The sequence below is a fragment of the Dromiciops gliroides genome, chromosome 6 (genome assembly GCF_019393635.1).
Source record: "Dromiciops gliroides isolate mDroGli1 chromosome 6, mDroGli1.pri, whole genome shotgun sequence".
Taxonomy (NCBI): Eukaryota; Metazoa; Chordata; class Mammalia; order Microbiotheria; family Microbiotheriidae; genus Dromiciops; species Dromiciops gliroides.
In genome coordinates, this window is record NC_057866.1 from 99,740,220 (window position 1) to 99,757,683 (window position 17,464).

Sequence of the window (17,464 nt, forward strand, 5' to 3'; positions counted from 1 at the left end):
AGCACTCCAAAAAAAAAAGAATTTAAAAATCAAATACAAGAGGTAGAGGAAAAATTCAGAAAAGAAAGGAGAGTGGTGCAAAAAAAATTATGGAAAAAGTCAAGAGCTTGGTAAAGGAGGCACAAAAAATACTAAAGAAAATAATATCTTAAGAACAGAATAGGTCAAATGGTAAAAGAGGCACAAAAATCCACTAATGAGAAGAACTCCTTAAAAAGCAGAATTGACTAAATGGAAAAGTAAGTACAAAAGCTTACTGAAGAAAACAATTCCTTAAGCAGTAGAATTGGGCAAATGGAATCTAATGACTCTATGAGACATCAAGGAACAATAAAACAAAATCAAAAGAATGAAAAAAATAAAAGGAAATATGAAATATTTCGTTGGGGGCGGGGGGGGGGCGGAGAACTGACTTGAAAAATAGATCAAGGCGAGATAATTTAAGAATTATTGGACTACCTGAAAGCCATGATTAAAAAAAAAAAGAGCCTAGACATCATATCTCAAGAAACTATCAAAGAAAACTGCCATGATATTCTAGAACCAGAGGGTAAAATGGAAATTGAAAGAGTCTACTGATCACTTCCTGAAAAAGATCTCAAAATGAAAACTCCCAGGAATGTGATAACCACATTCCAAAGCTCCTGGGTCAAGGAAAAAATATTGCAAGCAACCAGAAAGAAACAATTCAAATATCATGGAGCCACAGTAAAGATAATGCAAGATTTAGAGGCTTCTCCACTAAAGGATCAGAGAGCAAAAGAGCTAGGATTATAACCAAGAATCACTTACCCAGCAAAAATGAGTATAAACCTTTGGGGGAGGAGGAGTATTTAATGAAATAGAGGACTTTCAAGCATTCCTGATGAAAAGGCCAGAGCTGAATAGAAAATCTAACTTTCAAATACAAAACTCAAGAGAAGCATAAAAAAGTAAATAGCAAAGAGAAATCATAAAGGATTCAATAAAGTTAAACTGTTTACATTTCTATATGAAGATGATACTTATAACTCCCAGGAACTTGATCATTATTAGAGTAATTAGAAGAAATATACATTAACAGAGGGCATGGATGTTAGTTGGTTATGGTAGAATTATGTATAAAAAAATTAAATTAAGGGGCGAGAAAGAGGAATGCACTGGGAGAAAGGAGAAGGGCAAGGTAGAATGGGGTAAATTGTCTCACATAAAAGAGGTACAATAGAATTTATACAGTAGAAGGGAATATGGGGGCAAGGGTTACGGATAACACTTAAACCTTATTTGAACACTGGCTCAAAGAGGGAATAATATGCACACTTAGTTGGGTATAGAAATCTAGCTTGCCTTACAGGGAAGTAGGAGGGAAGGGGATAAGAAAAGGGAAGGGACAGATAGGAGAGAGAGCAGATTGGGGGAGGCAGTACTCAGAAGCAAAACATTTTGAGGAGGAATAGGGTGAAAGGAAAGAGAAGAATAAATGGGGGAAAATAGGATGGAAGGAAATACATAGTAATCATAACTGTGAAAAAATTACAGAAAGTTTCTCTAATAAAGGCCTCATTACTCAAATATATAGAGAAATGAGTCAAATGTGTAACAATACAAGTCATTCTCCAATCAATAAATAGTTAAAAGATTTGAACAAGCAGTTTTCAGATGAAATCAAAGCTATCGATAGTCAAGGGAAAAAATGCTCTAAATCACTATTGATTAGAGAAATGCAATTTTTAAAAAGGGAAAATACCTATATATACAAAAATATTTATAGCTACTCTTTTTGTGGTGGCAAAGAATTGGAAATTGAGGGGAATGGCTAAACAAATTGTGGTATATGATTGTGATGGAATACTATTGTGCTATAAAAAATGATGAGCAGGGGGCAGCTAGGTGGCACAGTGGATAGAGCACCGGCCCTGGAGTCAGGAGTACCTGGGTTCAAATCCTGCCTCAGACACTTAACACTTACTAGCTGTGTGACCCTGGGCAAGTCACTTGACCCCAATTGCCTCACTAAAAAAAAAAAAATGATGAGTAGGTTGAAGGCTGATTTCAGAAAAACCTGGAAAGACTTACAGGAACTGATACAAAATGAAGTAAGTAGAACCAGGAAAACATTGTACACAGTAACAGCAACATTATATGATGTTCAAGTGTGAATGACTTAGCTATTCTGATCAACACAATGATCCAAGACAATTCTGAAGGATTTATGATGAAAAATGTTATCCATCTCCAAACTCACCCCCACCCCCACCCCTCTGCCAAAAAAAAAGCCTTATAGAGTCTGAATATATATCGAAGAATACTTTTTCTTTTTACTTTATTTTTTGGCCTGTGTTCTTGTCTGCAACATGACTAATATGGAAATATTTTACATGACTGCACACATACAACCTATATAAAATTGCTTGCTTTCTTGAAGGAAAGAATATGGAATTCAAAAAGTTTAAAAACAAATGTTAAAAATTGTTTTTGCACATAATTGACAAAAATAAAAGTGCAATCATCAGGTTTTGGGCTCTGCTGGCATAACCTTAGAGCAGCCATTATCAAACATTTTGGCCTTAGGGCTCTTTTACACTCTTAAAAATTGAGGAGCTTTTATTTTAATAGGCAAATATGGTGAGTATTATGACAAAAATATTTTTGACCTTGTAGATCCCCTGAAAGGGTCTGGGGGACCCACAGGGGTATCTGCATCACCCTGTGAGAACCACTGCCCTAGAATACCTAGTCACACCAAAAACACATCAATGGAAGGCTAATAACAGCATCAGTTCCCATTTTCATACGCTTCTGTTTACAGACTTGAGTCAAAGTAAGTCACTTTTGCCAACTATGCTTCCATGACCCTCACCAGGCAGATTGGTCGACACTCCTGGTCTGAGCTCCTTAGCACATTGTGCCTGGATTCCCAAGCTGCCTTTAAGTAAAACACTGGTGTTTGTCACCTTGGTACTATTGTGGCCAATGTTGCAATTCCTTTTGCTCAACTATACACATTTGTCACAAGGAGAGGTTGGGGGAGAGAAAGTATAGCAGTAGAGTTGTGCTCTCTTCCCAAAGAAAGAGGGTCATTGAGACATTTTTAATGCACAAAACAGAAATCCAGAATCATGAACAAGTAGGCAGATATGAAAGTTACATGTTGAATGTATTATCTACTTAAATGGAAAAATAAGCTGTATATAATGGATTCAACAGCACAATCTCTTTTTTTGTTTTGTTCTATTTTATATATGGAACCACTCATTTTATATGGCATTTCTTAACTTTAGAATAAACATAATGAACTATTTTTAAATTAAATGCAAAGACAGCATAGAGTGCCAGTCTTGGAGTTAGGAAGACCTGGGTTTAAGTCTTTCCCCTGATACATATTAACTGTGGGAGTTTTGGGCAAGTCACTTAACTCCTCAGTGCCTCATTGACAGATATATGTCAGAAACAAAAAAAGAAAGGTCCCATAAACACCGTCTCAGACAACTCTCTAAAACCATCTGCCCATACATATCAATAGAGGGAATTTCCCCATTGGGAGCTCCAATATGGATGAATTTACAAGTCCAGACGTTTAAAAAGAGGTAGACTCGATTATCTCAAGTATCTTTTATTTTTTAATAATTCTATGTTCTATGATCCCTTTCATCTCTTAGTCTTTTGATCCAATGCTATTATAACTCTCATTAGACCACTGATCCTTCCAGGTGTCACCACAGCAACTTTATGTGGCTGATTTTGTGCAACAGTTGAGTAGGCAGTGAAAACCACACCCACTGCACAATCACAGCCAGCCACTGGAAGATGTCTACTTCATTCAGCATCACCTAGCAACTAGGGAAACAGGCAGAGCAGCTAGAACCCATCATGGCCAATCACCACTTCCATAAAAGCATGTGACAGAGAATATAAAAGATGCTGATGATTTGTTGAACTGACCACTTATAGAGACCAGGTGAGTTAGGGCTCAGCTAAAGCAGTAAAATTCACTGTTTTTGGTCTCAGAAATTCCTTACACTCTGGAAAAAAAGTATCAGAGGACTCCAAAAAGCTTGTGTTGATGTAAGGCATATCCACTGAGGTGCCATATTAGAAATTAAAACTGAACAAAATTTTAGAGCATTTAGCAATTCATTTAAAAATAATGATAAAACCACAAGTTAACATAAATGACCTATTTTTATGAAAAAACACTTTATTTTCCAAAATGACTTAGTGAGAAGAGTGGCATCGTTTTACATTTTTGCAAATCTCTTTAAATGTCTGCCTTAATAGAAGACAGATGGATCCTCATATCTGCTTCTGCATTCAATCTATCTATCACAATGTTCTTTTGGTTAAATATATGAAGAAAGACTGGCCTCACACAACAGATATGTAGTTGGAAAGGGGAGTAGTTTAATAGGCAAATAACCTCTTAGTATCATTATGAAAGTAGTTTTGACCTCAGAGACCCCCTGAATGTGTCTCAGGGACCCACAGGAAGGGGTCTGAGGACCACACTTTGAAAACTCGTGATGTGGTGGGTGAAAGATGAAATGAGGGAGGAAACAAAGGTTTGATCTTCCAAGCATATCGGTTAATTAGGCAATGCATGGCAATTGCTCCACAAACAAAGACCAGAACTCCTCAGCTTAGGAGTTAGGAACCTGAATGGGAGGGGAGACAGACTTTTATACATTAAAAACAATAAATCAAATTAGGCCAATTAATTAAAGGAAACAATACAGTAACCTAATTCCTAATAGGATGAAAGATTAGGGAATTTCCAAGTTGGGAGAAGCAAAGCGAACAGGTGCAGTTCTCTGAATTCAGAAAAAGCAGTGTCCTACTCCCTCCAAGTGTCTGTGCACAATTAAAGGAATATGCAAACATTACTCATTGATCCATACAGGGCCAGTTTTCAGATAAGACATTTGGTTGCTTGAGATGTACAATTTGAGAAAATCCCTTGCATCAATCTTTAGGTCTGACTGGGTTTCTGGTCAGCATAACCTAGGTCTTTGGTTAAGGGAGCTGTGAATTGGCTCAACCATTCTGGAAAAGAATTTGGAGTTTTGCTTTAAAAATAATAATAAAGGAGCAGCTAGGTGGTGCAGTAGATCGAGCACTGGCCCTGGATTCAGGAGGACCTGAGTTCAAATCCGGCCTCAGACACTTAACAATTACTAGCTGTGTGACCCTGGGCAAGTCACTTAACCCCAACTACCTCACCAAAATAAAAATAATAATAATAATAAACAATAATAATGTGATTAATATGTCCATTAGGGCAGCTAGGTGGTACAGTAGATAGAGCACCAGGCCTGGAGTCAGGAAGACCTGAGTTCAAATCTGGACTCAGATATTTACTAGCTGTGTTACCTTGGGCAAGTCACTTAAACCCTGTTTGCCTCAATTTCCTCATCTGTAAAATGAGCTGGAGAAGGAAATACCAAACCACTCCAGGATCTCTGCCAAGAAAACCCCAAATGGGGTCATGAAGAGTTGGACACAAGAAGACTCCACTTATAGGTCAAAGGGCAGAAAAGTCACATACATGCCAAAATATTTTATAGTAATACTTTCTGTACTATGAAAGAACTGGAAACAAAGTAAGTGCCCATTGATCAGGGAATGGCTAAGCAAATTATGGTCTGAAAATGTAATGGAACTTAATTGTGAAATAATCATAGCCATGAAGAAATCAAAGACTTATATGCAGTGAAGTTAGCAGAGGGAGGAAAACAATACACAGCAATAGAAATGAAACCAAAAAGACCCTGGATGTTGAATAATTAGGATCTAGAAGCATGGAGTTGCAGCTGCAGAAGTTCTTCCCTTCTTGGCAAAGGTGGAAGACTATGGAGGTGGAAAGCCACATACACCTCGTGGGTGGCTGGTTCTGCTGTTCTCTTCTCTTTATTGCTCATTACGAGGGATGTCTTGTTGGGTAGGGAAAGGGAGGCAGGGAGGGATCTACTCAGAATGTAAGAACAAGAGCCCTGGATTTGGAGTAAGAACCCTGAATTCAAATCCTGGCAACAAAGCACAAGTCCCTTCTCTTATGGTAGGAAGCAGATGGTGTCCAAATTTTTCTCAATTATACAGATGGGTTAACTGAAGTGCACAGAGGGATAGAAATTTGCTCAGGAACATGGCACTAAGTGGTAGCAACGGGATTCAAACCCAGATCCTCTGACTAGATCGATGTTCTTACCACTACTATACAGAACTGCTTAAGCTGGGTCAGTCCCCTTCAACTCAGTACACAAAGAGCCCTCCCTGCCAGCTCCAACTTCTCCCATAATAAAAAAAAATTACTCTCAAGACCAACATAGCTTCACGCATTTATTGATAAATGTTCAATAAAGCTTTCATCGAACAGGAAGGGGCCAACTGTACACGATTGTCTCGACACGGATGGTGGGACTTACACACACACACAGACATGGATACACACACGTACACACACACATACACATACAAACTCGTTTTAACTTCATGTTTAGGGTGCAACAGATTGGCCAGTGGAGGCTAAGGGTAGCTGATGATCAGACCAAGCTCTGTCTGTCCTGTGGGCTCCCCTCATGGCCTGGACTAAGGGCAAGCGAGACCTGCCTGAGCTGTCCGTGGCTATGGGGAGGGCTTCCTGGACACCCCTTGCCGGCTTAAGCCTCCTGATACATTCTCTTTTCTTGAAATATTTTGGATTAAAAAGACTTATTTCCCCCCTCCCCCATCTCCCATGATCTCAACTTTCCCCTCCCACCTCAACCTCCTACCCCCAAGCCTGTCTCTTTTCAAGGGTTCAGATGCTTAAGTCAGTTTTAGCAGCACCATCCTGAAGCCTGGAGCAGGGCAGTGAGGGGGGTGGGGAGGCTGAGGTCAACAGGAAGTGGAGGCACCATCAGAACGAGCTGAGGTCACATCTACTTTTCTTGTTCTTATACATTTTTTGACACTGTGGAAAAAGCCTGGACCGCGAGGCCTGGTTCCAAGGTTCCTGCAACCAGCAGACTCTATGTGACCTCGCTCCCGCTCGGGGCCTCCACTGCCTTGCCTGTAAAATGGAGAGATTAATACCTACCTGACACGGGGTGCTCTGAGGAGCAAAGAAGTCGATAGATGAGAAGGTGTTGGGGGAAGGTAGCAGCGCGGCTCAGAAGGGGGGAGGGGAAGGAAGAAGCCTTCTCTCTCTTTGGGGTCTGGACTCCGACCTTGCTGGGAGATGGGATATAGCCTGGGGACCCTGGTAGATGGCAGAGTCCCTGCCTTGACTTCAGCAGCATCCCCTTGGGGGGGGGTGGCTTGCCCATGTCGTCTAGCATGTCCTTCTTTTGACCACGTTAAACAAAATAAATTAAAGATACACGGCCCCTGCTCAGACCCGCTCTAGGCTGAGCAGGGACCTTCCTTTGTATTAACGACCAGCTGCAGCCTAGAGCAGAGGTGGGCAAGCAGGCCCCAGCGTCTCTCGAGGGCTCAGCTTTGGCCCCAGATGGGCCGCCCAGGGCTACCCTTCTTGGATCGATCTCTAGGCTGAATGGCCATTCCTCAAGGCATGCACTGAAGTCGGTGCTGCTGACCCTGGAGGGCCCTTGCCCACTCTCAAGAAGGCTCTCCTTTTTATTATTATTATTAATATTATTATTATTCTCTTAATTTCTTAAATATAAATAGCAAAAGGGATTGGGGGGAGGAGGGGAAGGGGAGGTCTGGAGAGCCCAGTGGATGATGGTGCTGTCAGGGGCTAGCAGAGAGTCCACAGTCCACCGGCCTTTCCCAGGACTCCCCACCCCCCACTACCTCACCCCACCCCAGGCACCAAACAGGCCTTTCCTCTCCTCCCTGTCTGGCCCCAGCACAGGACAGGGTGCATTGCTCCATGCAGGGGACCAACCCCCCTCTTTATCGCTGCAACTTTGGCCATGGAACAGGGTGGGGATGAAGGGGTGGGGTGGGGGACATCTTTTGTTTCTTTAAAGCCAAGAACCTTCTGACAAAGCAGCCACCACTTCTGGGGCGATGGAGAGGGGGTTTGAGCTGGGGGTCGGGGGTATGAATAAAGCATCGATCAAGGATAATTGCCTTGGGACAAGAGCAGGGGCAGGGGGAGGATGATCCTTCATTATTCCATCACTATAGATTCACTGCAACGTCACAAAAAAATAGAACTCTTTATATAGATTCTCTCTTTCTGAGGTTCCGTCTACGTCTGTTTCTGGAGCTCTTGGTGTCTCTTCAGATCTCTGTCTTGGAAGTTGCGTCTGCGTCAGTCTCTCCACATCAGCTCCCTCGGCATCCCTCCACATCTCTGTGGCTCTGTCTCTCTGTACCTCCTGCCCATGAGGGGTCTGTATGGGTTCCGGCAGGAGGACCCCCCACAAAGGGGCCTTGCTTACCCACCTGCCGCTATGTAGAGCCAGGCTATTGAATGCCCACTGCCTCAGCCCACACCACCTAGCACTGGTAATGTATGTGCTGGTGAACTTTGCCCTCTACATGGGAGTGGGAGTGGGTATGCGTATGGGTGTGGATGTCTGTATAGAGCTTAGGGTACAGCTTGGTGGTGGGTCCTGGGCCTTGGCCCAGCAGGTGCTGCTGTGCTGGTGGGGGCAGCTGGGGCTGACCTCCCACCCCATAATCTTCGTAGTGTCCTGAGGTCAGGCAGTCCTTGTCTGGCATGGCAGCCAAGCCAGCTCGGTCCCGGGGGGGTGGCCGGTGGCCTGATGCTGCTGGGGGTGGGGAACATGGCTTCTTCTTGGTCTGACACAGCCACAGCAACACAGTGCCCAAGATGAAGACAGCGCCGGCTGGGATCCCAATCACCACTGGCCAAGGCAGACTGCTGGTTGATGAAGGAGCTGCGGGGCCACTGGGGGGCTTGGGATCTGTAAAGGGGAGATGCCAAAACGGAGAGAGACAGCCAGAGAAAGTGACAAAGGAAGAGAGATGGAAATGGGCACAAGGAGAGAGAAAGATTGAGAGATGGGAAAGGAACATATGAGAAAACAGAGGGAGAAGAAACAGGGACAGAGAGGAAGAAACAGGATAAAGAGATGGAGGAACAGAGAAGAAGAAGAGGAGGAAGATGAGAAGAAGAAGAAGAAGAAGAAGAAGAAGAAGAAGAAGAAGAAGAAGAAGAAGAAGAAGAAGAAGAAGAGGAAGAAGAGGAAGAGGAAGAGGAAGAAGAAGAGGAAGAGGAAGAGGAGGAAGAGGAAGAGGAAGAGGAAGAAGAAGAAGAAGAAGAAAAGGAAGAAGAAGAGGAAGAGGAAGAGGAAGAAGAAGAAGAAGAAGAAGAAGAAGAGGAGGAGGAAGATGAAGAAGAAAAAGGAAAGAAAGAAAAATTAAAGGATAAGGACAGGAAAGAGGAACACAAGAGAAGGAAGGAGACACAGCGACAAAATGAGAGGAACAGGGAAATGGAGCAAGACACCAAGAAAGTGAGAAACACAAAATGAGGACAACAGAGAGACAGAAACACAAAAAGGATTTTTAAAAAATCATCATAAGAAGGCAGGGCAATGAGGAATTGATCACTTGGCTTATTAATTTAGGTCCAAAAGGGGCCAGCAGAATAGGGCCTCCCACCTGTCCTATCTAGGAGGGACCATCATGGCCCTCAGAGGGAGGCCACCAAACACCCAAACAGTAGGGTGAGTTTAGGGGGACAGGAAAGCCCTAGACCCTGAGGAATTTTTAAGCCCCCCCCTCCAGGCAGGAAGACACTAAAAAGGGCTCCAGTTGAGTTTGGGGGAGGTCATACCACTGGACCTCAGAATCCCAAACTGGGGAGACATGCTGTCTCAATCAGATACTCCCTGTCAGACAAGGGCTACCTCTTGGGACTTCTTTTTATTCACAGCCCCACCCACGCCCAAACACCAAAGACAGAGCGAGGACTATCAGAGGCTCATCGTAGAAACGGGGCTTGGGAAAGGACACTGGAGACATAGATCCTGGAGGGGAGGGGGCAACAGGGTTTCGGGGTCACAGCCAGGGAAGGAGACCCTGGAGTTGTCATGGACCCAATCCAGGGAGCCAGCCCAGTGTGGATGAGCCTAATGCTCTGGTGCCTCACCTGGCAGCACAGTGAGGAAGGCACTTCGGAAGCTGTAGCCCATAGTGTTGGCTCCCAGGCAGATGTACATGCCTGCGTCCTCCTGCCGGGCACGGGTGATCATGAGCTTATTGAGGTAGGAGCCGTCGGGCCGGGACCACACGTCACCAGTAGGGAGCACCACAAACTTCTGGCCGCCAACGTCAATGGTGGAGTTGTACTTGCTCTCTGTGCCGTACTCCACCCGCTTAAGCCACTGAATCACCGGCTTCACGTCGCTGCGCACCTTGCACTGAAAGGAGGTCGTCCCACCAAAATCCACGGTCGTGTTCACTGGGTGAGTGCCAGTGAGGATGGGCTTGGAGCGGGTCCGCTCTGAAACGGGTGAGCAAACCCTTTGTCAACATCTCTTCTCCCCCTCACCCCACCACTACCCCATCCGGTTCCCAGAAGAATCAAAAGACTTCACCAAAAAAGCAGAAAAAGACTCATCTGTACAAAAAATATTTCTAGCGGTAATTTTTGTGGTAGTAAAGAATTGGAAACTGAAGCAGGTAGGCATTATATGGGGAATGGCTGAACAAGCTATGGTATACGAATGTGATGGAAAACTGCTGTGCTGTCAAAAATTATGAAGGGAGTGGTTTCAGAAAAACCTGGGAAGACGATATTGCAAAAATTAACATTTTGAAAAACTTAGTAACTTTCATCAACACAATGACTAGCCACTCTAGAAGACCCATGATGAAGCAAACAACCCCCTTCCTAACAGAGGTGACAGAACTTACGGTACAGAATGAACTATACATATTTTTGGACATGAATATGGGAATGTTTTGTTTGACTATGCAAAGTTATTACAAGAGGATTTTTTTTCTGGGGCAATGAGGGTTAAGTGACTTGCCCAAGGTCACACAGCTAGTAAGTGTCAAGTGTCTGAGGCCACATTTGAACTCAGGTCTTCCTGAATCCAGGGCCAGTGCTTTATTCACTGTGCCACCTAGATGCCCCAAAGGCTTTTTTAATTTTTAAATTTTTTTTAGTGAGGCAATTGGGGTTAAGTGACTTGCCCAGGGTCACACAGCTAGTAAGTGTTAAGTGTCTGAGGCCGGATTTGAACTCAGGTACTCCTGACTCCAGGGCCGGTGCTCTATCCACTTCGCCACCTAGCCTCCCCGAGGCTTTTTTAAAAATGGGAGTTGGGAGAGGGAGAGAAAAGATTTTTGTTTACTATAAATTTAATTTTTAATAACTAAAGATGAGAACACAAGCTTTATGAAATAGATATGTGGTTTCATGTACAATCTTTTTCTCTTCTACTTTGTATATAAAAAGATCATTTTATTTGGTATTTTTAAAGTTTACAATGTTAAAAATAATTTAATAACCAAAGTGATAATGATTTATTATATGATTTGGAGGGTGTGAAAGTGGTGGGGAGGTCTAATATAGGAAAATCCTGGTAAGAAACCTCCCTCAACCAAATGCAAAGGCAGACCCCTACTGTGTGATTTAAAGTCTTAGAGAGTACAGTGGGTCATTAAGAGCTTAAGAAACTCACCTAGAGTCTCATAGTCATACTAATTGTCAGGGACAGAATTGAACCCAGATCTTCCTGATTACAAGGCTGGCTCTAAATCCACTCCACCACTCTGCCTGTCTGCTTCTGTCCCTATCTGTCTGTTGGTCTTTCGGTCTCTGCCTCTGTCTCTCTCTGTCTCCCTCTCTTTCTCTCTGTGTCTCTCTGTCTCTCTGTCTCTCTCTCTCCCTAAATTAAGTATTAAAATACTTCGCAAAAGTCCTGCTCTAGTGCTTTCTGCTAGCATGGAGGTAAAACCCTTATTCTTGACCTTGACCCTCATTCTGCTCTGCCAGCAGAACACAAGCCGTGGCAATTTCTATTGTTCTGGAAAGACTTCCAGGGAGGTCATGGTCTCTGGCCATCACTCATGCCTGGAAGCTCTGAGTACTGACCTCCCTGGCTTTCTTTAAGTCCCAACTAAAATCCCCTTCCCCATGAAGCTTTCCCCAGACCCTCTTAATTCCAGTGCCTTCCATCCGTTAATTATTTCCTATTTACCCTGTATATAACTTGCTTTGTATGGATCTGTTTGCATGTTGTCTCCCCCATTAGACTGCAAGTTCCCTGAGGGCAGGAACTGTCTCTTGTATCCCCAGGATTTAGCACAGTGCCTACTGAATTGAAAACTGGATCATGAGGAGACATGAGCTGGGAGGTCGTCTGGTTCACTCCCTCAGAAGTGAAGTGACTGGCCCAGGGTCACACAGGCAATTAAGCAGTAAAGTTGACATTCAAACTCAGGGCACAAGACTCTGGGTTCAAAGCTTTTTTTTAGTCCTGGCAAGAGACTGTGTCTGCTGATTGACGACCTACCCAGTAGGCCAGCCACTACGTGGTGAATGCTTTGGCCATGGCAACCCAGGAAACAAAGTAAGATACAAAATAAACCTCATCGTGGCTGGAGGGGGAGTGGGGGAGGGATGGTGGAAGAGTAGGGGAAGAAGGGCCAAACAAATTACAGCACAGAGATGTAAGACAACACTACGGTGCCATGACAACGGATGGTGTCAGAGAGACCCGGGAAGCTTCTTATGAACTAACATAAAGTGAAGGTAGCAGAACCAGGAGAACCAGTTACGCAATAGCATCAACATCCACAGAAAAACAACTTTGAAAGACATAAGAACTTGGAGCCATTGTAATGGCCACCCCTGGTGCCACAGCACTAAGGATCAAGCATCTTGACAGAAAGGTAGATAACATACTCCAGATGCAGAATAAGAAATACAGTTTTGGACACAGCCAACGTGGGAATTTTTGCTTAGAGAAGAGGGCAGCTGGATTGTATCTGTGAAACTCTATCCCAGGCTTCTTGCCTAGAAAAAAAAAAAATCAGTGCTCTTCTGGAGATGCTACTAAGAATGTAAGCCCCTTGAGGGCATGGAGGGGGAGTTGTTTCATTTTTTGCTTTTGTATCCAGGGCACCTGCACTGTCTGGCTCATAATCATTGCTTCATAAATCCCTGTGGATTGATTGATTCATTGATTCATTCTTTCATTCAAACAAGTATTTACGAAGTTCTAGGCTGGTTGGTGAGGGAGAAATAATGACAAAAAACAAAACAAAACAAAAAAACCCAACATTCCTTGCCTTCAAGGAGCTTACACATTCAATCAAAAGACAATCTCTTGATTAAGGCCAAAATGAATTCTACTACAGCCCTTCCTCACTATCTTTTTTCCAGGCTAAATAACTTCTATCTTGCCTCTACTCCTCACCAAAGCAGGAGGGTTGGAACTGGGTCTTATTTAAATTGCAGCTCTCTCACTGTAGAGAAAAGGAAGGTAATGTCCATAGCAGGTACTAAAAGAAGGACCAGAATATAAGAATACCTCAAAGGACCAAGCAAATTTTTGCATCCATTGACATTCACTGTCTTTCTAATGTTTAAAAAAAAACAAATTTGCTGGCAGTTTTTGAAGAAGAAATCAAAGAGATAGATAGATAGATAGATAGATAGATAGATAGATAGATAGATAGATAGATAGATAGATAGATAGTCATATGAAAAAATGCTCTAAATCACTATTGATCAGAGAAATGCAAATTAAAACAACTCTGAGGTACCACCCCATACCTAGCAGATTGGATAATATGACAGAAAAGGAAAAGAATGAATTCTGGAGGCGATGTGGAAAAATTATTGCACTGTTGGTAGAGTTGTGAACTGGTCTAACCGTTCTGGAAAGCAATTTGAAGCTATGCCCAAAAGCCTATAAAACTGTCCACACTCTTTGACCCAGCAATACCCCTACTAGGTCTGTATCCCAAAGAGATCAAAGAAAAGGGGAAAGGATCTATATATACAAAAATGTTTATAGCAGCTCTTTTTGTGGTAGCAAAGAATCAGAAATCAAGGGGATGCCCATCAATTGAGGAAGAGCTAAACAAGTTGTATATGATTGTGATAGAATACTATTGTGCTATAGGAAATGAGAAGTGGGATGATTTTAGAAAAACTTGGAAAGACTTACATGAACTGATGCTGAGTGAAGTAAGCAGAACCAGAACATTGCACACAGTAACAGCAATACTGTATGATGACTAACTGTGAATGACTTAGCTATTTTCAGTAATATAAAGATTTAAGACTATCTCAAAGGATTCATGATGAAAAATGCTATCTGCCTCCAGAGAAAGAACTGATGGAGTCTAATGCAGATTGAAGCATACTATTTTTTACTTTATTTTTATGGGTTTTTTTAGGGGGGGGTCTGTGTTTTCTTTCACAACATGACTAATGTGGAAATGTGTTTTGCATGACTACATACATACAGACACATATATACATATATATGACCTATATCACATTGCTTGCCTTCTTAATGAGGCATAGGGAGAAGATGGATGGAGGGAGAGAATTTGGAACTCAAAATTTTTAAAAAACCAAATGTTAAAGATTGTTTTACATGTAATTGGAAAAAATAAAATATTGTTTAAAGAAGGGAAGATGACCACAGAGGATATTGATGAATTTGAGGAACAGTGGATAAGAGGATGAGGGGAAGTCAGAAAGTGCACAAATTCATCCCATAGGACCCCCTTCTAGCCTCCCAGCCCAGGTTCTGGTTCAGATCTTGGCGGGAGGAGGGGGATGACTCACGGATGACTTCCACTTTGTAGGTGGCGTTGATCTCCCCAGCACGGTTAAAGACACGGCACGTGTACTTTCCACTGTCCTCAGGTTTCAGGTTCTTCAGGTTGAGTGTCCACTTCTTCTTCTTGTTCTCACCAACCTCCTGGGGTGTCAAGGTCTTGTCATCCTTCAACCACATGATGTCTGGCCGTGGGTGGCCACTGGCCACACACTTGAGCCGTACAGAGCTGCCCACAGGCCGAGCAATCACCCTCCGCCGCATCTTGGAGGGCTGTGTGAATCGAGGTCGGGCTGGAAGAGAAAGGATAAGTGAGGGGAGGGCAGGGGGCATACTAGGGTAAGCTTGACTGGGGTAGGAAAAGTAAGTTTCCCATCAGCATGACAGGGGGTAAGGTAGAGAACAGGACTCTGTGCTCAAGAAATTCATGATCTGCAACTGTGATAGACTTAACTCTTCTCAGCAATACAGTAGTCCAAGATAATTCCAAAGGACTCGTGATGGAAAATGCTTTCCACATCCAGAAAAAAGAACTGTGGAATCTGGATGCAGATTTTCTACTTTTTTTTGGTTTTCTTTTTTTTCTTTTTTGAGGTTTTTCCCTTTTGTTCTGATTTTTCTTTCACAACATGACTAATGCAGAAATAGGTTTAATGTGATTATACATATATAATCTATATCAGATTGCTTGTTGTCTTGGGGAGAAGAGAGAAAAATTTGGAACGAAAAATCTCATAAAAACAAATGTTGAAAACTATCTCTACATGTAACTGGAAAATACTAAAATACTTTTATGCAATTCATGATCTGTTTGAGAAAATGAGACTCAGAGCCCTGGACAATTTGGGGGACTTGTTCTTTTGAGATCTTTATCCTGAATGAGTCTTTCCTTTTACTCCTTTCTATGTTCCACTTATCATTTCCAGACCCCCCAAACCCAGTTCCATCTTCACCCTTCCATGAGTTCATGGGGGTAAACAGCCAGATTTCTGAGGTATCTATGTGCTGAACTTGAGAGGCCTGAAGACAATAATCAGCTAGCTTCCCAGAGCCCCAAGCAGCTTGGGAAGAAGTAGAACTAATTCTAGAAGTCAGAAATATGATCTGGAACTAGACTTTGGATTCACACTAGATCTGAGTTCTAGCTCCAAGATGTCAGAGTCCAGCTAGCATCAACCATGAGCTTCAGGAAAAAGAGGAGAGAGAGAAAGTCAGATAGAAAGAAAGAGAAAGGAAAGAGACAGATATAGAGAAAGGAGAGAGAGAGAGAGAGAGAGAGAGAGAGAGGAAGGAGAGAAGGAAGGGAGAGAGCTGAGTTGATGGGGGGTTCTTTCCAGTTCCCCTCCCATTATACCACTTAGCCTTCAGCAAATCTACCCTCTACAAGAAGATTCCCCTTTAGCTAAAGATAGCTACCATGACCCTCCTTAGTCTTCTCTTCTCTTCTCTCTTCTCTGGGGTAAACATTCCTAGTTCTTCAGCTGATGCTCATATAACAAGAACTCCAGCTGTCTTACCCTTCTTCTGCCTCCAGTTTACCAACATCCTTCCTAAAACCAGAACTGAACACTGCCCTGCGCTCTGGTCTCACTGGGGCAGAAGCCAGTAGGGCTATCAATACTTCCCTTGTTCTGGGCACAGAGTTCTAGTCATTAGCAAGGAAGCCCAAGACGAGGCCACATTACAAGCTTTTACCCCATTGTTTGCCTGATGCGTCTTCCTGATCACCATTGGGGCCTTCCGGTCCTGGGCTCTCTTTCCCCACGGTGACATCATCTGTGGAGACAGACAGAGAGGGGATGAGTGGCCAAGGAGGGGACAGCAAGGTGTTTATAGGTCACTGGTCATCCATCAAGAATCCCCTGAGGGCAGCTAGGTGGCGCAGAGGATAGAGCACTGGCCCTGGAGTCAGGAGTACCTGAGTTCAAATCCAGCCTCAGACACTTAACACTTACTAGCTGTGTGACCCTGGGCAAGTCACTTAACCCCAATTGCCTCACCAAAAAAAAAAAAAAAAAGAACCCCCTGAGACCCCACTGTGTCTCCTAGTCTGGGAGGATGGAGGAAGAGCAGACCCCCGCCTGACCTCAGGGAGTTCTCAGGGAAACAAGTATAGGAGTTATACAGACTCAATGAGTGACTAGGGCCAATGTGAGGAGTGACCAGGGCAGAGCAGTGGAGAGAACACCAGATTTCTAACCCATGATCAAGTTCTGCTTCAAATGCAGACCTGCTGTGTGACCCTTGATAAGGCCCTTCCTCTCTCAGTCTTGATCCCCTCCTCATTTAAACAGAGCTAGTACTAACCTAACTCTGAGGGAATGATGGGAGGGAAGTATTCTTACAAAACCCTGAGGAACCATGGGGTTATTATTCATGGGTGCTGATCAGGGAAGGCTCCCTAGGAAGCTATCAATGCATGAGCACAGCCTCGAAGGACAGGAAAGCTTCGGGAAGGCCGGTACCAGATCACACGCAGAAGGCCTTGAAGGCCAGGTTGAAGAGTCTGGATTTTATCCCATAGGAAGCTCCAAAAAGTTTCTAAGCAGAGGGCAGCGCCTTGAAAGCCTTTAGAAGAGCTACAGACATGGGAGAGTTGGGGATTTGGGGGGAGGATCCATCTCTGGGATCCAATTCTATTTGAGTGAACTCTCTTACCCTTGGTGGATCAGCTTCCTCATCTATAAATTGGGTCTAACAACAATGACATTACCTGTCTCACAAGGCTGCTCCAAGGAAAGCCGAGGTGGAACTGAATGTGT

The 17,464-nt window shown here is 43.4% G+C and overlaps 1 protein-coding gene across 2 annotated transcripts in view; it reads right to left on the reverse strand.

The window, feature by feature from the left end:
• Positions 1–6,299: 6,299 nt before the first annotated feature.
• The window catches only part of FGFRL1 (fibroblast growth factor receptor like 1), a 145,583-nt gene continuing 134,418 nt past the window's right edge, over positions 6,300–17,464 (reverse strand). For both annotated transcript variants that reach the window (XM_043971157.1, XM_043971158.1), the window contains exons 4-7: positions 16,398–16,478; positions 14,711–14,995; positions 10,046–10,399; positions 6,300–8,855 (exon numbers count right to left, since the gene is read on the reverse strand). In XM_043971157.1, the coding sequence (XP_043827092.1) occupies positions 8,425–8,855; positions 10,046–10,399; positions 14,711–14,995; positions 16,398–16,478 (1,151 nt within the window). In that variant the 3' untranslated portion in view covers positions 6,300–8,424. The remainder of the gene's footprint in view (positions 8,856–10,045; positions 10,400–14,710; positions 14,996–16,397; positions 16,479–17,464) is intronic.